This window comes from Rattus rattus, chromosome 4 (assembly GCF_011064425.1).
Source record: "Rattus rattus isolate New Zealand chromosome 4, Rrattus_CSIRO_v1, whole genome shotgun sequence".
Classification (NCBI taxonomy): Eukaryota; Metazoa; Chordata; class Mammalia; order Rodentia; family Muridae; genus Rattus; species Rattus rattus.
This window is the reverse complement of record NC_046157.1, coordinates 168,748,270-168,775,691: the sequence shown is the minus strand read 5'-3', so window position 1 is coordinate 168,775,691 and position 27,422 is coordinate 168,748,270. Positions and strand designations below refer to the sequence as shown.

At 40.6% G+C, this 27,422-nt stretch overlaps 1 protein-coding gene across 2 annotated transcripts in view; it reads right to left on the bottom strand.

Moving 5' to 3' along the window:
* The window catches only part of Ppip5k2 (diphosphoinositol pentakisphosphate kinase 2), a 65,562-nt gene extending 38,192 nt beyond the window's left edge, over positions 1-27,370 (bottom strand). The window contains exons 1-14 of one of the 2 annotated variants that reach the window (XM_032901706.1): positions 27,176-27,370; positions 15,776-16,173; positions 13,538-13,733; positions 11,275-11,365; positions 10,284-10,369; positions 9,461-9,615; positions 7,216-7,317; positions 5,501-5,662; positions 4,589-4,710; positions 4,145-4,246; positions 2,938-3,024; positions 1,869-1,944; positions 1,567-1,676; positions 528-613 (exon numbers count right to left, since the gene is read on the bottom strand). In XM_032901706.1, the coding sequence (XP_032757597.1) occupies positions 528-613; positions 1,567-1,676; positions 1,869-1,944; positions 2,938-3,024; positions 4,145-4,246; positions 4,589-4,710; positions 5,501-5,662; positions 7,216-7,317; positions 9,461-9,615; positions 10,284-10,369; positions 11,275-11,365; positions 13,538-13,733; positions 15,776-15,889 (1,489 nt within the window). In that variant the 5' untranslated portion in view covers positions 15,890-16,173; positions 27,176-27,370. Of the gene's footprint in view, positions 1-527; positions 614-1,566; positions 1,677-1,868; positions 1,945-2,937; positions 3,025-4,144; positions 4,247-4,588; positions 4,711-5,500; positions 5,663-7,215; positions 7,318-9,460; positions 9,616-10,283; positions 10,370-11,274; positions 11,366-13,537; positions 13,734-15,775; positions 16,174-27,175 lie in introns of those variants that run through there. The other variant, XM_032901707.1, reaches the window with a different exon arrangement.
* Positions 27,371-27,422: the final 52 nt, after the last annotated feature.

The following is a 27,422-nucleotide window of genomic DNA, read 5'->3' as shown; positions in this document are numbered from 1 at the left end:
AAGCTACAAAGTCTCACTACCATGGCGGTCCAAATCTAAGTTAGACAATGAGGACATAAATGAGCACAGCAGCTGGACATGAAAGGCCTGGGAGGCCTCAACCCACACAAAGCTCTACAGGCAACTGAAAGGAGCTGGGAGTGGGAGAGGGGGTCCTCCTCAGAGAAGGACACCGATTGGTGACCAACCCCAAATGGTCAGCCCTGAAAACACATATGTAAGTAAGGCTATCTGGACAGTTTGTATTTAGTGAAAAGAGGCTATGGATCTGAAGGGTACTGGAGAGGGGTATTTTGGAGGATTTAGAAGGAGAGAAGGAAGAAATGTAATTAAATCATAATCTGAAAAGTAAACAAAATAAAGTCTCTTTATTAAAGAATAGAAGCATAGCTAACAAAATACTTATTTTAGTTTTTTTAAGCAGCACACCAATCCCAAAACATATTGAACAGAAAATGATCCAAGTTACCACTATAGTATAAGTTATTACATACACATAACTGCAATGGGGATTAAAAATGATATACCTTCCTCTTCACTGGATGTTTTCGGGCAACCATGAGGGAGATAGGTCAATTGGACCTTACGGTTTATTCCTGAAAAATGACCATACCTGAAAAATAAAATGCCAATTAGATTATAAAATAGTAATGAGGTATTGATTGAATTCCTAAAGAAAAACTAAAATATTTGGATAAAAACTAGTTCTCTTCTAATGTCTTGAGAGATTTTTCAAAAATAGCCTAGCAAAAGTAAATCAGTAATACTAGCTGGTCATTTAAAAACTGTTTGATAAAAGTTAGACAATTCTGAAAGCACAGTCTACAGACAGGCACAAACACATCTGCGAGCTGGGGTACGGAGAGGAAAGCTGGGAGAAGTTGTCACTTGAGCAGAGCTTGACTATTGCCTTCATGAACTAGCAAAGGCCATGGTTGCCGGAACAAGATAAAGCCAGAGAAAATTCTGGTGTGTGTAGGGGGTGCTCTGTAGCTCCCCCCATTACTGAGGCTATGGCTAGACAATGGCATCTGGGGACAAAGAATCACTCTTCTGCAGAACACATTCATGGCTAAGTCTCTCAATCCCCTGTGGATGCCCCATACCCCACACAGTCAGCACTAGCTGGGTTTAACAAAGAATCACTCAGTTAGGAGGGCGATAATGTGGATGGAGGAGCAGGGTGGTTGGAGGAGTAAATTAGAAGCAATTATGATAATACTTTATTGTATGCATATAGGAAATCCTAAAGAAAAAATGTTAGAGCAAAGTACAAGTTAGTATCGTTACAGGATAGAAGAACAGAAGGATACCCATGTAAGGCTCACAATAGAAATACTGACGGGTATCAATTTTTGAATGGACAGTTCAAAACAGTTTAGCTACACAGGGCTGAATCTCAGATTCAGTTAGCTGTGTGATCTCCATTCTAAGTATTCAAGAAGGCCCAAGTACAGGGCTGCTTTCTTCCTCCTCATTGAAATTAACAGTGGAAACTAAACGATAATTCAGTATGCTAGAGTATTTTGTCCCATAAAGCAAACAGAAGAACTGCCCTGTACTCACATCTCCAGCACAGTCTTGAGCTGTTCGAGCTTTGACTTGTTTTCTTCGATGTCAGAGTCATTGTTTTGTCCCAGCTCCATAAGAAGTTGCCGGGCAATATCCAGGACTTCCTGTTTGTTAGTGAAGAGTTTAAAGTCTTACATAGTTCTCCATAAAAATTGACTCAACATACACTAAAACAAACAACAACCCTGACAACAACAACAACCCCAACCCCAACAACAACAACAACAACAACCCCAACAACACCACCAACAACAACAACCCCAACAACAACAACCACAACCACAACAAGTACTCGCCTGTAATTGTTTTGGCTTCTTGAGCTTTAACTTCCCTGATTTATATCCATCGCACTTTTCAAAAAGATCAAAAAACCTTATAAAAGGATAGAAGACAGTTAGCCATTTGCAATAACCAGTATTCTAGCTATGAAGCTGGACATGTTGTACACAACTATGATCATAGCATTTGGAAAGCTGAACCAGGAAGATCATGAGTTCAAGGTCAGCCTGGGCAACACAGTAAGACTTTCCTAAAAAACAAAAACGGAGGGCGAGAAAACGGGATAGGGGGGTTTGTGGAGGGGAAACCAGAAAGGGAGATAACATTTGAAATACAAATAAATAAAATTATCAATAGTCAACCAAATAAAGCAAGAGACACGGGAATACGGTCAGTGAGCATAAGGGCTGTGCTGCTTCTTTTAGCTCAACCTTAGGTTTCCTCCACCTGTCCTCCTGGCAAAGACGCTTGTTCCCTATTTCCCAGTCAGCATCAAGTGACCCCCTGCTTCCATCTCTGAAACACAAGCGCATGTGTTTCGTGTCCCTAACGCACTTAGCAACTGCCCCCTTTCCCCGGTAACACTCAATGCATGGGTAAAGCACATCAAACCAATACCCACTACAGTGCTTTGAAAATGTGTGCACAGCGCGAGCAGCATCCTATTAAATAGAAAACAGTTTCTGCTGTCAATGCATTGGGTGTCAATACATATTTAATGGCTCAGGTTTCCATACCAAACACTGAACAGAAATAATGGGACCTTTCTACAAATTTGCTTGTGGAATGCTGAGATGTTGTTTCTCACAGTACAATGTAGAAACCAATAAACTAAGAATAAGGAGAATATATTTATACTGATGAATGAAGGGCAGGCAGACTGACAGTTACAGATACACCCACAATAAATCTTAGATGCTAACATACCCAGTACTTTACTGAGTTTATACACATTCAATGATTTAAATATTTTCACGAACAAAAAAAATAGCAAGAAAAACGATTCTGATCCATCGTTCCGAAGGGCCAGCACCAGCAGACGCCACAAACCCCACACGAGCAGAGGAGCGCTAGCCTGGGACTCACTTCTGATGCCTCACTTCCATTTTCATTTTCTGTTTCGGTGTGCGATCCCCATGTCGTATCACAGCTATGACACATCGAAGTTCCATCCTAACGTGACAAAAAACAAAACAAAAGAAAAAAGCACAAAACCCTCTGGTGCCAATTCCCTAACATCAAAGGTTTTTTTTTTTTTTCTCTTAATTTTGGAAGACCAAATCCTACAACAGACTAAGAAGCCAGAGAGGGGTGATAGTCATTTTTGCATAATATTCCTTCTTCTCCAGAGATGACGACCATAACCTGGGTTACAGTATATGGAGTCTTAACCTGGGCTTCATTAGTCACTAAACAGCTGCCGCGCTGAAGGGCCATCAGCCGAGACGGCGTTAAATCAAAGCAAGAATCAACTGTCCTATGCTGGCTGCGGTACGCGCAGGTCTTACCATCTAAGAAAACAGTTTTGTGATTCAACCTAGAAGAGTGCTTAGCAGTGTGCTACAGTGAAATTCATTTCAGTTTTCAAAGTGCAAACCACTGAATACATTCCTGAAAGACATTAACAGGCCAAAAGTAGTCTGTGTTGAATTAATTCAAAAATGCTGCCTCAAAAATATACTTAAGTACCTATCTACCTATCTAAAATGTATGTTTGTTTGTTTCTGTTTATTTCTTTCTTTCCTTTCTTTCCTTCCTTCCTTCCTCTCCCTCCCTCCCTCCCCCTTCCCCCTTCCCCCTCTCTCTCTCTCTCTCTCTCTCTCTCTCTCTCTCTCTCTCTCTCTTTTCTTTCTTTCTTTCTTTCTTTCTTTCTTTCTTTTCTACTTAAGTACATTTTCCTCCCAACTAGGATTTTTCAGAATACTGAAGCACGGTAATATATCCTGTAAACTTGTGACTATGAAGCAGACATTAAAGCGAGTGACTTTCCCTAGCAGAATGCTACCAAACCCTGTGGCGACAGTGCTCTGATTTACTTACCTGACAAAGACAAGGCCGCCTGATGTGCAATGCTCCCAGCGTCATCCACCCACGTCAGAGGCTTCTACACTTGCTCAAGCATGGTTCAGGACCTCAGTGCAAGTCTGAGCTCTAGTATACCCTTGTAAAACCGTATCTCTTCCCCCAGCCTCCAACTGAACCACATGAGAATACACAGAGTATAGCAGTCACTCAGAGATAGGCAGACTTGTGTGGAAAGCCTACGGACTGAGGCCTGACAGCTGAGACTCACATCGTTCCGGAGGTAGTTGGCACAATTGGAATGTCTTCAGCCTCTAACGGTATGGACCAGGGGATATGAAACTGCGGCGCAAGCTCCCGCATCACGATATTGCTACAAGACCAAAGGAATTAGGAAAATTAATTAATCAAAAGATAGATGTGGCCATTTAATTGTGCCATGATAAAGAAACATAAGAATTTAAGTTAAACTATCAAATGGTTATATTAGCCTGATTATGTTATATTGTGATTATGTTATGATCAAGTCCTGATTCTGAAAACTTAGGTAAATTGAACACATTAACAAAATGCCATGTTTACAATAATTTATAGTTTAAAAATAAAATGTGTTGTTTTAATTACATTTCCAGTTGTTTTTATCGTTCATTAACTGTCTGTAAGCATCTACTATGCACAAAGGCACACAGGAGAAGGGTACGGAGCAAACGCTTACCCAAGGATTTTTGCACAGTCATCATAGTACTTCATGGAATTTTTCACAAAACTGAAGCCATTGACGTCGCACACGTAGGACTGTCCGTTGGCGCGTAACAAATCAAAGCCACAGACTGTTTGCTATTCAAAACAAGGTAGAAATTTCAAGGTATCATTGGAATGACTATGATTCTGTAATTTCTTAAGAATATTCCTTTATCATGAGTAATACCAGTCTTTGGAATCCTAGTACAATAAAACAATTTATAAGAATGCATTATAACTTATTTATAGATTATCATTCTTCACACAGAATACTACACAGAAGCAGCTCTTTTATTAATAACCAGTAGTATCATTAGCCTAGGGATAGGCCTTCTCTAAGAAGATAAGATGCACCCTTCATTAAATACAGGCCGCATTACTTCCACTTGAATATTTACTATACACTATTATTAGATAAACTAGTAGCATACAAGAGAGGGAGTCAAACACAAGAAGCAAAGAGGTTTCTTTAAAACGTGTATATTGTTCACAGGAACAAGTTTTACTCAATATTAGGCCAAAGGATAAAACAGTGAGGGTCATTTTTATTCAAATAGTTTTTTTTATTTAATGAAAGTAAAAAGTACTTATCACCAATTTAGAAAAAGAACATGTTAAGCACTCCCCAAAGTATACATTAGTGATCTTACTCTGTAACTCTACGTTCTGAATAAATGGACAGGGCTTATTACTTTTCTGTAATACAGAAAGAATATGCTGGGAATGAGGAAAGTGATGTTAGCTCCACAGGAATTCCTACAGACTCATATATGAACTCTAATATACGAACTCCCTCCTCCGCTTGCTTCTCTAATTACAAGTCGGATAAGGTCTAGCATCCAAAAGGAAAGCTTAGAATACACACATGACTCGCATAGCATCTTACCTTAAAAGCAAGGCAGACTTTCCATGCGATCAGCTTCTCGCGTGCATTGAGAATGACAGGGTATCTTACTTCCTTCCCTTCGCTGTCTCGCTCTACCTTGCCATCAAGAGCGGGAGACTTTCGAGCTTCAGCATGAGCGTAGTCTGGACCCACAGTATAAACCTTTCAGAAAGTTTAAATATTTATAGTGTAGATGCTAGTTAAATATATAACCAGGAACAATAAAGTCAAAGAAAAATATCTATTTAAAAATAGTTCAGATAGAAGACTATTAATAAGCATATCCTTCTGTTTTATATGGCAGGATTTTTCAATATATCAAAAAGTTATAACATACATGTAACTATACATAATTACTTACACAGCATAAAAGACTTTATTCTCTGTACATAAGTACAAAGTTGGGCGTTATGTACTAAAACTGTAAAGATGCAATTCTTAGACACAGAAGAAACGTCTGCATGGTTGTTTAAGGGGGGGATTCACCTTGTGGGAGGAGACCAGGGAAGGCATGTTTACAGAGGCGATAAACACAAAGGCAGAGCAATGAGGCAGCAAGGCATTCTGGGAAAGGACGCCACTCAACTTTCCTTGTACTGTGCAGAATGGCATGTGTTGTTAGAAATGGCTTCTACGGCAGTTTTGTGAACATGCACGTTATCCTGTGGCACGTTCAAGATCAGATTTATAAATTTAAAAAGGGCAGCCTCATCAAGAAAGGCTGTCTGGGAAAAGGTAAGCTTCATTGGTGTCCAAGTGCAATGGTGTTTTCTATCCATTACTGTTCCAGAGTCACATCACTGTTTGGTAGCTACTAGGATGCTAAGCCTGGAATTGTCCTACCCATTAGCCTGTAAAGTATCATATGTGTGTAAAACTTGACCTACACATTTTTGTAACATTCACTAAAATCTGTCATCTTTGTAATACTGGGTGCTTTACTTTTAAGCCTTTAAGAACACTGTTCTTGGGCTTCCGGCTGTCAGTGATGTCCCCCACACAAAACAGAACAAGAAGTCTGAACTAATGAGAGCTTAGTGTTAGAATGCTTGCCTACCTCACATAAGGGCCTACGTTCTACCGCTAGTACCAAGAATAACACACTCAAAAAGGCAGAAGCTAAATAGCTATCTGTCTGTAAAATACATGGTAGCCCCAAAATATAAACTAAAGCTGTATGCTCTCGGATTTATACGGTCTTGTGAGAGCTGAACTTGTGAGTTTTCAATCCGACGAAGATGATGTCACAATGACTTACTTCCAGTTGAAACTCTCCTTCAGATGTCTACTTCTGGCTAGTGACAATAGTGTCATCTCCTCTCCTGAGCTGGCCAGCAGCAGTTAGAGGCAGTGCTTGGAAGTCAGGCCATCACAAGTGAGAGGTAAGCATGTTCTGCACGCAGTGCACCACGCATGTGAGCTATGACGGTCACGAGGTTACATTCATTCAGTGTATTCTCAGCCTACAGTAACTCTTCTTCCTTCCTTCTTAGAAATAAGATTCTCACTAATAGATTCTCTGACGTGGAACTGGACACGTGGCAAAGGCTTGCCTCAAACTCAAGATCCTCCTCATCGCACCTATGAGCCGAGATTGTCGAATACACTACCATACCGAGCTAACAGTGTCTTTAAATTAACACAGCATTTATCAGTATTAGTCATGGAGCATCTGTACTTTATCCCATGATGCCATCATCCTAAATATATCCTACCTTAACGTCAGTACCATCTGTAGGCATAAATTCTTCATATATATATGACCCCGTTTTTCGCACGTTGCTTTCTGGGGAATACACACTACTTCTACTGCCAATCTAGAGAGAAGAGATATCCATTAGCACAAAGTCAGGGCGGTGCCCTCCTTTTTATAATACATCTAAAATGTAACCTTTATTTACTATCTACTTTAGACATCCTCAACTATTAAACAACTTTAACCACGAAGATTGAATAATACTTAAATTTGGAAGTAAATATTCTCTGTAGTTGTTACTTAAACATAACAACTACATACAAGCATAAAATAAAACAAAAAAAAAAAATCAAGTTTCTAGGGGACTGAAGAGAATCCTCAGTGCTTACACACACTGGCTGCTTTTCCAGAGGATACAAGCTCCCAGCACCCATATCATGCAGCTGCTAACCACGTATAACTCCAGTTGCATGGCCTCTCTCAAATACGCGTAACACACACACACACACACACACACACACACACACACACACACACACACACTTACATGCAATCACACAAATAAAAACAGTTGAGCGTTTATTTCTGCTACAGACAGAGCTCCCACCATAGAAACAACATTTCCCTTCAGTTCCTGTCCAGGTTGTTTGCCAAGCTCCTTGCATAATGCTTTACACGGTCATATGACGGAAACAGGCCACATTTGTAGTTGTTTCTAAGAACCTGCTGGGAGGTTCATGTTTATTCATGCAGTGCTTAGACAGACACTGCCAAATCTTCTAGAAACTATGTTATCCGAGTCTCACGAATGTAGAAGAGAGCTCTCGCTGGCCTCAATTCCCTAGTCGTATCTGTACTTGGCATTTTCGCTCTCTTACACTTGCCACTATAATGGATATTTAAAGGACATTTACATTCGGCTTTAAGATATAGTCTACTTTCCATGTCTTGGTGTTTTGCCTGATGTATGTAAATGCACGGCATGTATGCAGTGCCTGTGGAGGTCAGAAGGCTCCAAACCCCTAGGCTGGACTTGCGGCTGCCTGTGGGCCTCCTTCTGAGTGTCACACTCTCTTAGGCTACTGGAGAGCAGCAGCTCGAGGCAGCATTTTGCCAATCAGGTAATTATAAAGTGAAAATAATCATATTCTGTCTGCAGTATAACATACAACTAAGCTATGATGTTCATGAGGTTAGATTTATTAAATGTATTCTCATCCCAGGAGTAACTTTTTCTTCTGTTTTTCTCTTTTTCCTTTTGAGACAAAACCTCCTGGGGTGCTCTGAGCAAATGCTCTTAACTGCTGAGCCATCTTTCCAGCCCTCTGCGTATCCTTAACACACAAAACCACAACTGTTTATGAGTGCATCTCTACTGCTGCTATGTTAGTAAATCGTATTACTGAGAGACTGCATTCCTGCTAGAGCAGGTTGGATTGGGCTTATTTCCCAACTACCCAATTTAAAAGAAGATCCTCGTCATTATAAAAAGTAATATATCATCATATTTTGGATATGATTTACATTAATTTTATTATGGGAACAATTAAGTATGCACTTACATGTGTGAAAATTACTGTTATTTTTGTGTGAACTGGCAATTTTTCCACATAACTTCTGTAAAAAGGAGCTTATCTTTAACTTAATTTCTAGTCTGATAGAGATACAGGTGGGAGACTGATGAAACGTTTGGCACCTTTCTCTGTTTTCTGAGGGCAGGACTTCTATTCACCTTCCCTTTCTGTGGTGCTAGCAGGGCAATGTCCCTCAGAGGCTCAGGTACTGAACACTTGCTGCCCGGAGGGTGGCTGCTTTGTAGGTCTAAGGTGCGGCCTGGTGGAGGAAGTGCCTCCCTGGGGTGGGCTTTGAGGGGATAAAGCCTCGGGCAGGCCAATCCAGTCAGAGGTCTGTCCTTCATGTTTGTTAGACAGGAGCTCTGAGCTCTGTTCCTGGGACCGCAGCCATGCCTGCAGCTTGCTGCTATGCCTCTCCCACCACAATGGACTCTTACTGCTCTGGAACTGTGGTTTAAATATAGTATCCTTAGGACCCTCCTTCTAGAAGTAGTTTTTGCTGTGGTGTTTTAGCACAGTAACGGAAAAGTATACTTTTTAATGGAATTATCCCAGTTCCGTCAGTTTCCTCTAAACCACGACAGTTCCATATCTCACCATAGTTTATTAACAACCTGGTGACCTTTACCACGCTTTAATAAAATGCACAGAAGATTGAAGACTACTCACGGGAAGGTTACAAAGGCTTACCTTCCTGAAAAGTCTCTGACTTCCACCTCCGGCGGATGTCGGGTAATAAATGTAAACATTGTGGTCTTCGGCACTGACCGGCTTTTCCACAAATGGCTTTTGGAAAACTTCCCCATTCACTTCCACGTGATCTTCTCCTTCAATCAGGCTGCATTCTAAACACAAAGCACAATCGCCAGAAAAGTCAGATACCCTTATATCACCGAGATAACATCACTACAAGAGCAAACATAAAACTGACTTTGCAGGCTTCTAGGAAAACTAAGCCCAGCCTTACAGACTAAATTAACCAGAGCTGAAGCAGCGCAGTAGCAGAGGAACAGCCTGACTAGCACGTGCAAGGCCATGGGCTCGAGCCCCAGAACCGAGAGAAAGGACCAGAGGCCACTAATGACTGCGGAGAGTGAGGGTCAGCCTTCCCCAGGGATGAGGTTGCTAAACCATTACCCAGTACCAAATGGTCAGCCCCCAAGTCACAGGCATACAATTATACACACAGAAACCATGAAGATAATAGCTCCTATAGTACTTCTCAGCATTAGCTCAGTGTCTTGTTTTGCTGTGTTTTCACAATGTGAAGAAGCCCAGCCTGGCCCGGAACTAAATACATACGGCCAACTCTGACGCTGAATTCCCATCAATCTGCCTCCACCCTCCGAGAATGGTGTCACAGGCGTGCACCACCATAGGCCCACGTTTGCTTAACTCACTAAGAAAACCTGTTAAATAGACTGTCATGAGTCCTGAAACTCTTTCTGCTGATTGCAGGGTGTGACAAGAGTAAGGGTGTCAAACGGGAGGCCGCGGAGTTGAGTTCTCTGACCTTTCGGGTTATTTGGATCACGGTTCAGAATTGCATACCGAGGAAGTAGGATACCTTCAGCCTGAAGAATGCTATAAACGTCTCTTCTAAAGAAACAGAGAAACATCCTCAGTGCTTGGCTCTCTACCTCACAATATGTTATATTCCTACACACGAAAGTTATCACTCTTAACTTCCCTGAGGTCCGCATAGTAACCCTTTTTGCTTTCCTAAGTATTTCAAATATCAAACTGCTCCTAACAAAATATTCACCAAAATGCATGTATCTTTTGTAGCCTATCAAAAGACTACACTTTAAGAATGTACGCGCATAAAGAAAAATAGTCAAGACTGATAAATCCCAAAGGCAAAATATAGCCTACCAAAACCCTTACCATAAAATAATATTTAATACCACAGAAAAATATTCATAGGATGCTAAGAGAAAAATGATTTTACCCTCATGTGAATATCTATGTATTTCCATGTAAGTAATATAAGTAATGTCATGTTATAACACAAAAGTAGAATGCTCATGGGAAATAGAACTGTATGTAGCAACCAAAACAAAATATCAATTAAATGAAGCAGACAGACACACACCCTCTCATAACTTCACGTAGAAGCCTGTGCTCAATGAATGTTAAGATGTGTAGTAACAACCTGCTGTAATGGTACACGTCACCATAAGCACCATCAGTTACAATGAACGGACTCCATGTAATTAATCATCAGCCACGTGACAAGCAACTGTAATCTTGAAGATTTAGTAGGCTTTGGAAGTTAAGCAACTGGTGTCCACTTCCTTGTCCCACTACTTAGGGGACGACCTGTGACTAGGCAAGTGGATGACCTCAGTTCTCAAGGTTCCTCATAGGTAAAGTTTGCTAATAAATGTATTCTCTTAAGGACGCAAGGACCGTATGTGAAAGCGTCTGACACTGTGTCAGCGTACACGAGTTACTAAGGAAGCCGTGGTTTCTTTTCCCTTGGGTCAGCCAACTTCACTCACCTATCTTGTATGTGATACTGCATATTCAAGTCATTGATTACAAATGGATTCCTGAGTTTTGCATAGGCAACTGCTTTGTCCAGTGGAAATCCTAAGAACACATATTATTATCATACTCTGTACAATCTCAAGATAAGCTGGTATCAATAAACTTATCAACTTCACTTATGCCACCTCCCCTAAAAAAATAATTTCATTATGTACATAACCACCTTCTATAAAAGATATGAAAGAATATGTACATTTTTATTTAACTTATACTATTAAAATAACTTTTCTTGGTTAATATCACTGATATGCCACACCAAGTCACTGGTTATGACACATTAGCCTGTATCTGATTTAAAGACACCTGATAGAAAGGTAAGATGATTCATTATATAAAGATTATATAAAGAGAAATCTATGACTAACGTTTCACATCACTTGACTTTTAAAAATATTCTCAATATACAAGTCTCTTTGATATTTTAATGTCTAAACATGAAAGAGCTGACAGTACCTTTAAAAATAGAAGCAAAACCAAAAATGGAGGTGTACCCCATAAAATGTGTGAACAATAAAGATATGAACAGAAGCTGCTGCTGCTGGCCGCCTCAGATACAGAACTAATCACCCCAAATTCCTAGACTCCTAAAATCATTACTAATAATGAAAATGAGTCAAATGTAGGTGTGATTATAATAGATTTGAAAAAACTATAAACATTTCAGAGATTGACCACTAACATTCTACAATGTGCCATAGCAGATGAGAGAGAGGGGGAAAACACGCTTAAATCCTGGCTCTGTTTACTATGTAAGATTGAGCCAACTTATCTATCTCTAAACTCAAGTCTAGCTGTCAGTGAGCATGACACCCATCTAACCAATAGCATTCTTGCTGGATTAAAAGCTTTTCAATGTATATAAGATAATTTGAAAACTTGGCATAATCTTCCAAAGAATACTACTTTTTATTGTCCTTAAGTGACAATTCTCTCATCAATATCTCCTCTATGGAAGATAAAAGTCATTCAACCGGACAGTGCATGATTTGATTATGAACATTGACTGCTTATGAGGACATTACATTTCTGCAGCACTACATGAAGGTTTAGAAATGTTAAGTATTAAAATTCTAATCAAAAAGCCATGTTGTTAAAATGTATTCCTAAATTTCTCTTAGTTCTTTAACAATGCATTAAGCAGCAGTTGGACTCTATAAAGCCTCAGAATTCTGCACCTGTAAATGTCTCAATGTCATGATTTCAAGCTTCTACTAGAACAGGGCAAAGGGAAAGCCCCTGCCGTAGACCCTGCCATAGCCCCTGCTTTGATTCTGGTTAAAATAGTCTCTTGCTGATGGATAACATACAGAGTTTGTCCTAAGACACAGCAGGGAGCTGTTAGAGCTAACAGCCTTCACAGAGAACCATGTAACAGTGTGAGAAGAACATTTTCATGTGCAGAAAATTTTAAGAGTTTCTCAAGAAGTCTCAGCCAACCAAGGTCAGACTAGGTTTACTGAAATGAAAATCAATCTTCAAGTATCAATATACAGGAAAAAAAAAAAAAAACCAGCACAGCTCAGAACTATTTGGGAGGTAGGGTGGTAAAAGGTAATAATTAATTCAGAAACAAACTCTAAAACTCACAAGCTTATTAATAGCAAAACCAAGTAATTGCAAAATTTGAAAAATTTTCAGAAATAGCAATAATTAATAATTGATAGCAATAACTTAAGACTTAAACTTAACCGCTACCACCATTCAATTAAAAAATGGCAAAGAAGCCCTAAATTTTTAATTGAAACTTCTTGACAAATAAAGTATGCACACTTATATAAAGACTACCAGGCCACTTTCTATGTGGTGGAAATATGGAGCTTAAAGTATCTAATAATTCGAGCATTTATCTGCAGATGTGTTCAAACAAAGGTATATATTAAAAGAGTTAATCACAACATTACTTTAACAGTAAAGACTAGAAATTATCCAAATGTTTGGTTATTAGTTAACTAAGTTAAACACTTACATAATACACACCATGAGAACTGTGGTGTGGGAACATTTGATAAAATCTAGAAAAGCTAAAAGTCACATGTAGCTATGACACTAAACTCTTCAAAAACACATTGAGAAGATTAGAAAGGAATACATCAAGACATTAAGATCCCTTATCTGTGTCTTAGCTTCATTTCCCATTTATCCAATACTCTATAACTAGTACGTATTATTTCCACAACCAAATAAGATAAGACACCTCTGTCCACGTTCTAATACCTTTAGAATGGAAAGAAATAAGACAATCACATAAAGGCCAGTTTTCCACGGGTTCATTCAAGATAACGTCCTCTTCAAAAACTACGACCGTGATGTATTTAAACAAGGAGATCCGTTCCAAAATTTCCTTCATGGGTTTGGATTTGGATTTCTTGGCCATGGAACATATTCCAACCACAATCTGCCTTTCTGGTGGCTAAAAGGAAAAGAAAGCAGGATGACAAGTTGTCTTAATAAGCATTCTAAAATATTGCTACTGTAATTTCCTTTCAGAAGTATATGAGGAACAGGAATCAGTAAAACTGACATATTCACTACTGAAGTCAGCAACAATCTGTCACTTTTAATACATGACAATTAAAATAAACTTTTACAAAATCTGAAAAAACTTAAGAAAACACCCACCCACAGCATATTGCTTCTGTTTCAATTAAGTTTAAGGTGCAAATAAACCTTCCTTCTTCACCTGCTCGCAGCAGCATTTATTTAAATAACTATCTTCAGACAGAAGCATGCAAATGAGACCAAAACTCCATCTATTCCAACTGAAAGGGCGGTGAGGGTCAGAGAAGGAATCTAGTTGTCTAAAATCAAATGCCTTTCCAGCTACCAAGCTACACAGTAGTAAGTCTTCTTGTAGACTGAGCTGGGACACTGGCTGGTCACAGACAGCTTTTGGAACTTAGATCGCTTTGAGCCCACTGCTAGAAGACGCAATGAACTTTGATACACCCTCCAGTATTCATGCTTGACATTCCTACTCAATGATCTCCCTAATCTTTGTCCTTGTAACCAAATCAACATTCAGACTTGAACACGCACCATATAAACCGTAACATACGGAGGGAGGGCCTCACGCTCACAAGATTCTGGTATATTCACTCTTGATTCTTGCACTGCATCTTCTGGAGGTAAGAGTTCTATCAACCACATAAGACTGTCTCTAGTTCCGTGACTTTTTGTATTTCATATAACACTACGTAATAAAGCTGTTCAAAGGAGGTTCGCAAAACTTCCCCTTGAATGTAGCAATAAAAAAGTGGGGATTAAATTGTTCTTACTTTTTTTAACATTTAGAAAAATAATTCCACATTGCCTCTTCTAACATGGAAACTGGAGTTTGAATGAGTATTAGACTTGATTCTAAATCAAACAATATAGACAGTGACCATCTTGGGGTCTACTATCTCCACTTCCCCTCATCGTCCATCTTATGACCCCCTAGTCATTTTATTCCTCATCAAGAAGAATTGTGAAAGGGCTCGCTATCACCTTCCTAACGGAGATTTCACAGGTCAATTCTACTGGTTATTTCTCACAGCAAAACACATGACAAGAGGGGTTGGGGATTTAGCTCAGTGGTAGAGCGCTTGCCTAGGAAGCACAAGGCCCTGGGTTCGGTCCCCAGGTCCCCAGCTCCGGAAAAAAAAAAAAAAAAAAAAACAAAAAAAAAACATGTGACAAGAACATCTGTGAAGGGCTCACTTCCTCAGAGATTATCAAAGTTCACTCACAGACGCTCAGTGAGAACATCACTGCTACAGAAGAATGCCTCCTAACCGGAGGTAGAAAGAGATAAGACTGTAACTGCATCTCGCTCTCCAAGGCTAAGCACTGCCCTCCTCACAGACAGAAATAACTGTCTAATCGCTACTACAGACCACAGACCGATCTTACCATTTTTACCAAGCTTGGTAGGTTTTTCTTTTAAAATGAGATTCTACTTTTAATTTGAAATTTAAGAAAAAAAATGACATATAGTTTATGCCTGTTCTCAAATTAAAACAGTCTCTGCCTGAGGGCAAGAGAGCAAGAAGAATGTGGACTAAGAAACACAGTGGACCAAGAGAACAAGGACTGGATGTAACAGATGTGCTCCCCTTCTAAGATTCAATGCGCACAAGACACTGGATACATTCGTTTCTTACACACACATATGCAGGCTTAGAGATAGTCTTTTGGCGTTTCCTAATCTTAGTTAAGTCGTTCCTTAGTATCTTACAGCAACTGTCACTAACCTAAGTAAGGATCTTATGCTAGCTACCATTATTATTGCTAGCTATCTTTAATATCCTGTCTACTCAGATTATGTATGCTTTTTAAATTTAAAACTTTTAAATACAAATTTGCACATTGAAAAGTAGTCTTATTTAGAATGAAAGTATCCGTTTGTCTTAGGGGCAACCAGTGAACATTCTGCACTGTCCTGCTTTATCGGGAGAGAAAGCAGCAACTTACAGACTCCTCCTCCTCCTCCTCCTCTTCATCAGCATGGTGGAAGAATCGACGATAGTTTCCAGGATTGATTTCCGAATCTTCAGGCCCAACAAAGAATCTGGGGGCTTCGCTCATTTTTACTGGATTTCATATACGTAAAGTTTAAATAATCTATCCTAAAGCTGCTTCCAACAAAAGGCGTCAGAAGAACACATCCTCACTGTGCTGGCTGACACGCAGGTCTGCTGCAGTGTTTTATCCAATCACATGAGATGCGCTGACATTTAGCTGGCAAGAGCTCCTTTGTTCTCAGATATTATTGCTTCATTGTTGAACTCCAAGTTGCTGCTGCAGTTTAAAATGGCAAGGACAATGAGGCTACTGCTTCCCCAGGGTTGGAACAGATGTCCTCTTTTCACCTAGAACGCAACGCAAGCAATTAATTTCAAGAGCGTTCTTCAAGAATACTCACAAAAATAATTTTAAATGATATCAGAAAATCAGATCCAATAGCTTGGCAAAGGCCACCAAAATGCTAATACATTTTCCTCCATAAAATTAAGTAAGGAAGACTATATTCCAGATAGATCAAGTGGATCAGATGACACAACATAACAAAAAGACCACTCAATTCCAATCAAAAATGGGCCTGATAAGTGAGAAAATGATGCAAATTATAAAGCAAACTTTTGTTAAAAACCAAAACCTTCAGTCTAGAAGTATGTGAAGGGAGTAGACAAAGACAAATGAAACACAGGTCTTCTGCATTAATCTGTAGGCTGAAAACAAGACTTCATTCAACTATTCTCAAACTGAGGGCTTGAAATGATTTAACAAATCTACGATTGCTACAGCAAGCCTAGAGAAATTACTGTGGCCCCCAAATACAATATGCTTGTCAAGAAACTGTATGTGATTTAGTGACATGCCCCCATGAAAATCTACTAGTTAACTATCACATGCTAATGGCATAACCTCAAACTATTCCTCACAACGCTGTTTACATGTATTTGAACACTGGTGATTTTAAAATTAGTTATCTGCAGAGATGCAATTGTGCATCAAATACTCCATTTGATAGCTGTGACATTTAAAAAACATTGGTCAATATGCTATATAGATATATAAAGTACAATCCAAACTTTTTATTTCTAGAAATCTGATTAAGTTTAACCGGTGGCTTTCAATAAAATATAAAATACAATTGGTTTACTCGGTAAGCTTTTGGCTTTAGGAAATTTTTTTTTTTTTTTTTTTTTTTTTTTTTTTTTTTTTCGAGCTGGGGACCAACCTTGGCCTTGCGCTTAGCAAGCGCTCTACCACTGAGCTAAATCCCAACCCCAGGAAATTTTATGGAAGTTGAAATCATTTAGGATTAAGCCTGAAGAAGAAATAATTTATTTATTAAAAAGGCTTTTTGTTTTTATTTCTTCTACACTATTTATATTAAAAGGTGTTTCCTACTAAGACAGAAAAACACAGAGGTCTGTAACTTCCCAGCAGATCAGTCCAGCTCAGCTTTGCTGTGACTAAGTGGATGCTAAATACATCCTGGGGCCTGTGTGCTTCTCTTCTTTCCATTAAACATGTCCAAATATTTTAGTAACAGAAGGAGCCTTTGCTTGGAGTCAGCTTTACCAATCTGTTACTAACAAGTAACAACTTATGTAGCATTTCCCAACCCATCCACCCCTCGTCTGTGTGTGTGAGTGAATGAGCATACCTACAGCCTGTAACAGTGAAGACTGCGGTAGCTTAGTGCCTCACACACAAACACTTAATAATCTTTATTTCTACCTGAACTGCTGTAAATTTACCTTTCTACAAACATAACATGAAAATCAAAAATACTGATGGCTGTTTGTTGAAATAATGTATTCACTCAATAAATACTATTCATTTCTTATAGAATCACTTCATTAAGGATAAACAAGTTTAAGTATTTTAACAAAAATGATTTATATAGCAACGACCTCGTTTTAAAGGCAGTACTGTAGCACTATTTTTTATGGCTGTTTTCTGTTTTTTCCCCATCTAAATATTCTTTGTGAAATGCCTTGAATATATAAATGTAAAATTCTGAAAAACTCAGTCAAGAATCTAATGAGCACTGGCACACATATGACTGTTATTGCTATTTGCAAAATCCTGGTTTGCATGGCTGGAGAGATGGCTTAGTAATCAATAACAATGGATGGTCTTCCAGAGCTCCGGAGTTAAGACCTAGCGCCTACATGGAAGATCACAACTGTAGTCCCACGGGATCCAATGCCCGTTTCTGATGTGTAGACATACATGCAGACAAAACATCCATCTGCATTCTACACATACGTAAATCTTAAAAGCAAACGACTTGCCGGTTTGTATTCCATACTATTCTTTCAATGAATGGTCAACACTGGGAGCCGAAGGCATCAAGGATAATGGGGGAGAAGGCCTGTACAGCACCTGGATGTTTCCTCCCAAACAACGGAGCTCGTAACTGAGGTGCCTCCCCCACCTCCAAGGCATGCATCACTTAAGAAATTCAGTTGAGTCCTTAATGCTGCCTAGAGGACAAGAGTCCCTGTCCTCCACACAACTGTGAGCTGACACCCTACAGCCTGGTGTTACATACTCACTGGACAAGGACAGGAGTAGATGGGCCAACAAGGAAGCACACGTTAGGGAGTCTTCTCTAACCACATGACATTGGATCAAAGCCAGAGGCTAATACAGTGCGATCATTTGGGGCAAGAACATGAAATATTGAAGCACGAGTATACTCAGTATATTTCCTGTGGTCCAACACTAGCCAAGGAGATGGAGTAAACAGGAAGCAAAGGAATAGTGGAGAAAGTGATGTTTTGTAACAAAGGTGTATGCAGAGGACGGAGGGTAAAATCACTGACTGAACTGCACCTGAGAAAGCTGGTAAGGAAGAGGAGGCAGGTTAGACAGTGAAGAATTCTGTTTCAGTGGTAGACAGAACAATGATCACTCAATAGAATATAAGGCTGGGTGGGGCTTTCATTTATTTTTCTGTAATTCTATTTTGACACATGAGACAGGAAAAGGAGCGATTTAAAAGCTGAACCAGTTAGTGTTTAGAAATATGAACTAAGGAGTCAAATACTAATGTTAGACTCTTGTCCTGTAAAATTGTATCTGAACTCTTGGGCCCTCAATTTCTATGTAAACTGTACCTGTCATATCCTGTGGGAAGGCTAAATATACGTCCATACATTAAAGGCACCTGGACTCTGAATTCTGGACATACTCCATATCAATTACTATGGTTGAGTAGGACTTGGGCATTTAAGGTATCTCAAGCAGTTCCAACGAGCAGCCATGAAAGAGAAAAGAAAAATGAAGGAGAGGAAAGAAACAATAGAAGCAACAGAAAGTGAAACACGCGTTCACCATTGTCATGGCTGTGCACCGTTGGTAGCATAGGAAATCAGACTCCCTCCTGTCTTAGGGTTTTACTGCTGGGAACAGATACCATGACCATAAGAACTGTTAATTTACTCTATATAAGTACACCATAGCTGTCTTCAGACACCACAAGAGGGCATCAGATCTCATTGTTGATGGTTGTGAGCCACCATGTGGTTCCTGGGATTTGAACTCAGGACCTCTGGAAGAGCAGTCAGTGCTCTTAACCACTGAGCCAACTCTCCAAACCCCAAGGCAACTCTTATAAGGACAGCATTTAATTGGGGCTGGCTTACAGGTGCAGAGGTTCAGTCCATTGTCATCAAGGCAGAAACATGGCAGCATCCAGGCAGGAATAGTGGAGGCTGAAGGCTGCTAGCAGAATACTGCCTTCCAGGCAGCTAGGACAACAGTCATAAAGCCACACCCACAGGGCCACACCTACTAGAACAAGGCCACGCCTACTCCAACAAGGCCATTCTTCTTTTATCTTTATCTTTTCGTTTACTGAATATTTTCTTTATTTACATTTCAAATGTTATTCCCTTTCCAGGGAACCCCCTATACCATCACCCCTCCTCTGCTTCTATAAAGGAGGTCCCCCACCCACTCCCTCCCTCCCACCCTGGCATTCCCCTACACTGGGGCATCAAGCCTTCACAGGACCAAGAGCCTCTCCTCCCAGTGATGCCCACCCAACAAGGCCTTTCCTTCAGTCTCTGCTCTACACTTTATCTCCATATTTCCTCCTGTGAGTATTTTTGTTCCCCCTTCTAAGAAGGACTGAAGCATCCAAACTGTGGTCTTCCTTCTTGAGCTTCATGTGGTCTGTGAATGGTATCCTAGGTATTCTAAGCTTTTGAGCTAATATCCACTTATCAGTGAGTGCATACCAAGTGTGTTGTTTTGTGATTAGGTTACCTTGCTCATGATGGTATTTTCTAGTTCCATCCATTTGCCTATGAATTTCATGAAGTCATTGTTTTTAATAGCTGAGTAGTGGGCTGGAGAGATGGCTCAGCGGTTAAGAGCACCCGACTGCTCTTCCAGAGGTTATGAGTTCAATTCCATGGCTCACAACCATCTGTAAAGAGATCCGATGCCCTCTTCTGGTGTATCTGAAGACAGCTACAGTGTGTACTTATATATAATAAATAAATAAATCTTTAAAAATAAATAGCTGAGTAGTACTCCATTGTGTAAATGTACCACATTTTCTGTATCCATTCCTCTGTTAAGGGACATCTGGGTTCTTTCCAGCTTCTGGCTATTATGAGTAAGGCTGCTATGAACATAGTGGAGCATGTGTCTTTGTTACATGCTAGAGCATCTATGGGTATATGCCTAGGAGTGGTTTAGCTGGGTCCTCAGGTAGTACTATGTCCAATTTTCTGAGGAACCTCCAGACTGATTTCCAGAGTGCTTATACCAGCTTGCAATCCCACCAACAATGGAGGAATGTTCCTCTTTCTCCATATTCTTGCCAGCATCTACTGTTACCTGTTTTTGATCTTAGCCATTCTGACTGGTGTGAGGTAGAATCTCAGGGTTGTTTTGATTTTCATTTCCCTGATGACTAAAGATGTTGAACATTTCTTTAGGTGCTTCTCAGCCATTTGATATTCCTCAGTTGAGAATTCTTTGTTTAGCTCTGTACCCCATTTTTAATAGGGTTATTTGGTTCTCTGGAGTCTAACTTGAGTTCTTTGCATATATTGGATATTAGCCCTCTATCGGATGTAGGATTGGTAAAGATCTTTTCTCAATCTGTTGGTTGCATTTTGTCCTATCAACAGTGTCCTTTGCCTTACAGAAGCTTTGCAGTTTTATGAGATCCCATTTGTTGATTCTCTGGGGACCGAACCCAGGGCCTTGCGCTTGCTAGGCAAGTGCTCTACCACTGAGCTAAATCCCCAACCCCCCATTTGTTGATTCTTAATCTTTGAGCATAAGCTATTGGTGTTCTGTTCAGGAAATTTTCCCCTGTGCAAATGTGTAAGAGGCTCTTCCCCACTTTCTTTTCTATTAGTTTCAGTATATTTGGTTTTATATTGAGGTCTTTGATCCACATGGACTAGACCTTTGTACAAAGTGATAAGAGTGGGGAAATTTGTATTCTTCCACATGCTGACCTCCAATTGAACCAGCACCATTTGTTGAAAATGCTGTCTTCTTTCCATTGGATGGTTTTAGCTCCTTTCTCAAAGAACAAGTGACTGTAGGTGTGTGGGTTCATTTCTGTGTCTTCAATTCTATTCCACTGGTCTATCTGTCTGTCTCTGTACTAATATCATGCAGTTTTTATCACAATTGCTCTGTAATACAACTTGAGGTCAGGGATGGTGATTCCCCCAGAAGTTCTTTTATTGTTGAGGATAGTTTTTGATATCCTGGGTTTTTTGTTATTTCAAATGAATATGCAAATTGCTCTTTCTAACTCTATGAAAAATTGAGTTGGAATTTTGATGAGGATTGCATTGAATCTGTAGATTGCTTTCAGCAAGATGGCCATTTTTATTATATTAATCCTGCCAATCCATGAGCATGGGAGATCTTTTCATCTTCTGAGATATTCTTGGATTTCTTCAGAGACTTGAAGTTCTTGTCATACAGATCTTTCACTTGCTTGGTTAGAGTCACACCAAGGTATTTATATTATTTGTGACTATTGTGAATGGTGTCATTTCCCTAGTTCTGTCTCGGCTTGTTTATCCTTTGAGTAGAGGAAGGGTACTGATTTGTTTGAGTTCATTCTATATCCAGCCACTTTGCTAAAGTTGTTTATCAGGTTTAGGAATTCTCTGGTGGAATTTTTGGGGTCACTTAAGTATAATATCATATGATCTGCAAATAGGAGTATATAAAATCCATCACATTCCACTCCTTGTTCCCTAGAGGCTTGTCCAAACATATGAGTCTATGGGGGCCACACCTAAAAATAGCATAATACAAAATATATTTAGTATAACTTCTAAAGTCTCCATAGTCTATAGCAGTCTCAACAATGTTAAAAGTCCACAGTTCAAGGTCTCTTCTGAGAAACTCTGCATCTCCATGTCTGATTTCATAGCAGTCTTCAGCTCTCCACTCCTTTTTCGTCTTTGCTGACTGCAACAAACTTCTTTCTCCTGGGCTGGTTCCACTCCCTATTAATAGCTTTCCTCAGCAGATAACCCACGGCTTTGGCATCTCTAACACCTCGGGATCTCCAAAGCAACTTCAATGTTACACCTGCATGCTTCAATGTCTGGGATCCACATATGATCTTCTGGGCTCCTCCAACGGACTGGCATCACTTCTCCAGCTCTGCCCTCTGTAGCACTCTAAGCTCAGGTCGACCCACTCTACTGCCACTGCCGCTGCCACTGCCATTGCTGTTCTTGGTGATCATCCCATGGTACTGGGTCTTCTGCTCCAACTAGGTTTCACCAATAACCTCTAAGCTCTCTTCAAGATGCCAAACTTCAACTCTTGCATGACCCCTTCCTTCAGTCCTGGCCTGTCAACTACAACTGAGGCTGCACCTTCACCTTCCACGGCATCTCACAGTGCCAAACCTCGGCTGTTCTTCATGACCCCTTCCTGCCTTCAACCACCAGTACCACCTGGGTGACTCTTACACATTACCAAGTACTTGCGGCAGGAGGTACAACCTTGGCTATCTCTGTAACACAGCTTCCTTGTGTTCTCAGAAAACACTTCCCAGAAAATTTCACCTCAGTGATGCTGGTCTCTTTTTAATCACCACTGATTTCTTAGCTCCAGCTAACCAGCATCAACTGTCCCAGCAGTCTGTTTCTATTCTTGACTCTAAAGCCAGAGTCTAATGGCCGAAACTACTGAGTCCTGCTGCTTGCAGGTGCTGGAACAAGGCCCCAATTTTCTATTACATTATCATTAGCTTCCTCTTTTCCAACTCCTTCACTGCCTCAGGCTGTCCTGGATCTTGCTCTGTAGATTGACCTTGAACACAGAGATCTGCATGCCTGTCTCCTGGGATTAAAGCATTCCACTGCTTTCCAAAGTCCCCAAACCCACATTCCTCCTAACAAAAGCGTGGTCAGGCTGTCACAGGAATACTTGACTATTCTGGTATCAATTTGTCTTAGTCAGGGTTTCTATTCCTGCACAAAACATCATTATCAAGAAGCAAGTCGGGGAGGAAAGGGTTTGTTTGGTTTACACTTCCAAATTGCAGTTCATCATCAAAGGAAGTCAGGCTGGAACTCAAGCAGGTCAGGAAGCAGGAGCTGATGCAGAGGCCATGGAGGGATTACTTACTGGCTTGCTTCCCCTGCCTTGCTCAGCTTGCTCTCTTATAAAACCCAAGACTATCAGCCCAGAGATAGTACCACTCACAGTGGGTCCTCCCACCCTTGAGCACTAATTGAGAAAATGCCTTATAGCTGGATCTCGTGAGACATTTCCTCAAGGGAGGCTCCTTTGTCTGTGATAACTCCAGGTTGTGTGGAGTTGACACACACACCCAGCCAGTGCACTCCTATACTGAAAAGGGTATAAGCTGAGGAAGCAGAATCTCCATCCTTATCTCCAACAGCAAAGACTCCTCCAAAAATTTAAAGATGTCTTCATTCGTTTGATCTTGGTCACCTATAGTCCTCTCATTATTTAACATCATGGGTTATATATAACTCTCCAAAATATAAACCTTAAGAGAATTTATGTTTTTATATGTTAAATACTTAGTTTTTAGATGCAGGGCTTCCAAACATGCTGCTCGACAATGAATGCAGATTTAGGTGTATTAAAAAATTAGCATCGTACGATACTCAACAATCTGACCAATGCTCAGTCACAAGCTCCAATGTCATTAAATGCCTAGTCTGAAGTATCTACTCAAATATCAGAGTTGAACCTTTCTTTGTTTTAAGATGGCTTTTGTAGCAATAGTCCCCAAATAGACTGGTTACATCATCATAACAAACACATTACTGGCCTATCACAAAAAACTTTGATCATGGATTTTTTTTTTTTTTTTTTTTTTGAGCTGGGGACGGAACCCAGGGCCTTGCGCTTCCTAGGCAAGTGCTCTACCACTGAGCTAAATCCCCAACCCCTGATCAGGGATTCTTAAGTAGAGAATTTACATTTTAATGAAGAGACCTGCAGCTAGGTTTGAGATGTGTGCAAAAAATAAATAAAAATAAATAAAATAAAGGACTTAACACTGGTTAAAAATCAAAACGTGTTTCAGTTTACTTGTTTCCACACATGCCCAGCAGCGACTAGGAAACCTTAACATCTGGTGGATTGGAGCTATTAAACTGTAAAGTCCAGGGTTGAGTCCAATACTCTGCCATCCTTAAATTCCAAGGGGATGCTGACATTGCTTGGAGTTTCATTTTAAGAACTCTCCACTCTAGCAAAATCAACTTAAACTCTTGCTCCCCGCCCTCCCTGACATTACTGAACAGCTCTAAGCAGCAAACAGTACGAGGTTACACACTGCATACAGTTCTGAAGGTTAAATGAGTACGAAGGTGGCCAGAACAGCTAACAGACAGTAAGGACTCTGTAAACATTAGCCGTTTCTATAACTGGCTAACTATGGCTGTAAGTAAGACTTTTCTGACCTTAACTGGCAAAAGAAACAAACAAACATAAGCTAGTCAGTTCAGAATGTACCTTCTGGCAAGGCTGCCTGCTCAGAGCCCCTTCTGATGCTCTTTGTGGAGACCTTTTTACAAGGCTCCAGTTTTACTTGGCTGCTCCAGACTGGACTACCTACTGCCCTGGACACAGTCTCATGTTTGCTCATTCTGTCTCGAGCTGCCTCTTCCTTAAATTAACACCCTGAAGAAGCCATTGATCCTGTACAGTATTTAGGGTCTCCCAAGCTATCTTCTTGTAAGTTCCACTAAAGTCCAGAAGTCCAGCCGTGGAATTAGTAAATTTCCACTAAAAAAAAAAGGAAACTGGAGCTCCAACTGCTGTTCATCCAGAATACAAATACGTAACTGGTTTTCCTGAGACCCCAAAGCATTTTCCAGTGGAAACATTATTATAAATTCCTAGGGAGCTAGGAAGAAGTTACATAAAGAGTGTTAAATACTGGCTTCTTCCTGCTGGGAAAGACAAGCGAGAATCGTTTTTTTGATTATATAAACAAAGACAGTTCCAAGTCCCATATAACTTTGCCAATGGTTGATTCCCCTCCCTCTTCAAAAGGTAGACCTCTTTCTGCTGAGTCAGCTCTTCTGCCTGGAATTTACCTTTCTGCTGAGTTAGCTCTTTGGGTTGGAATTTCCTGCCATTTTGGAGGAAGTTCCTATTCTCCTTGAAATAACCTGGGAGACTTCAGAGAATGCTTCCTAGACTATGCTCCTGCATCCACCAAACACATTTCTTAACCTTTCCATCTCCTTGGGCTCCATCAATGCCTTTCCCAGTGATCTGTTTCTGTGAGAGCTCCGGGTTTTAATTTGTTTTTAATTATCAAACATTTCAAATTGTCAGAAAGACTGAACTATCCCTATGTCTAGTATGAGAGTCAATATTTTATCAATTGTTCAATTTAATGCCATTATAATTACTTAAAACGGAGAAAGCAAGCTTTCTACAATTAGGAGCCTTCTTTTTTTTCCCCCCACTTTCTTTTTTTATGTTTATCTTTTTATTGGATTTTTTTAATTTACATTTCAAATGTTATTCCCTTTCCCAGTTTCCCAGGCATAAGCCCCCTCTCCCATACCCCTCCCCTTCTTCTATAAGGATGTTCCCCTCCCCATCCACCCTCTTCACCCCCCAAAATTCCCCCTTCTATTCATCAGTATTACCACTTGTCTTTTCAAAAAAAGAATAGCCCATGCTACAGAAAATACACTCGGCAGTCTGAAATATTTAATTCTACATCACATACAGAAGTTGCACAGAGATCACAACTGTCATTTGGCACACACACACACACACACACACACACACACACACACAGGCACAGGCAAACTATGGATTCATAACCCCTGATAACGTTAGTGAAGACATTGAAATAACAAGAGCAGTGGCGAGACAATAGAATACAGATGTTGGATTCAGCTAGTTTCTAGTAAACACTCAAAAGTTTACCTGTGGCAAAAAATGTTACCAGGCTAAGTTATACAACCTAACTTTCCATTTTCCGGCTTAAAAATATAATAATTTAGCAACCTCCATGAGACTCTTGAAAGGATGAATGACAATATATGTGCAAAGCATGTGGTACACATGAATAGCAGCTATCGTTATAGTATTGCTCTAAAACCACGGATTTCAGTTTAAAAACTAAAAAACTGTAATAGCGAAACAAAATCCTGCCCCGGTGTAGGCTAGGACGCTAATGCTGAAGTCAGCCATGCTTCCTACTTCTACAGCTAAGTCTTTTAGGGCGCAGAAAACAAAACGACCATTACCACAATACTCCAAGAATGGTAACTCTCAGGAAGTTGTCCAGAACCTCGAGGATGAGATCCAAAGGTCATTACCTACGTGGGAGGACGCAACGCTGTCTAATCGATAAGGCGCGGCGGGTGCGGCATTGACCTGCAACCTCGTATCTTACCGTGCAAAGCTGCTGCCTACAACACAGTGCTTTTTGTTCTTTGGAAGTGGGTGTGGAAAGCAGAGACAAGCAGAGCGAAGAATGGGGAATGAAACAGACACCTATCCCCACAGAAGAACCCAAACAACGCTGCACACCTCGGTGAAAGCAGATCCAAATACAAGTAGGACTTGGGTAGCTTCCCTACGAGCAGGACTGCAATTTCGGGTCTTTCAAACTCTAGAAATGAAAAGAGGAAGCGACGCGGGAAGTGGAGAAGAAATCGAGTCAGAAAAGGAGCCTCGGGTTGTACTGTCACTCGTCCAAAACCAAACTGTCGTTCGCTACCGTTCGTGGCTCTTGCAAGAGCACGTGTCTAGGGTCGGCAGAGTGGAGCAGAGACAAAGCAAACACCTGGAGGCGGCGGTGAGCCTCTGGCACCCGTAGATGTCGGATCTCCCGGTCCTCACCTGCCACGGCTGCGGTCATCCAGCGATCTGTGGCAGATGCCTGAGCCCATCCAGGTTTCGGTTCCTCCCCTTTAATTGCGGGGACAAGGATGGGATGTTCGTACAGAGGCCGGTCTCGGAGGCGTGGACCTGAATCTTCCTCTCCAGCAGCAGCCGAACGGCTGGCACGGGTACACCTCGGGAGCCTCGGACACGCCTCTTCCCTGCCAGCCTCCTGCGGTCTCACACGGAAACTGCACCGGCAGGA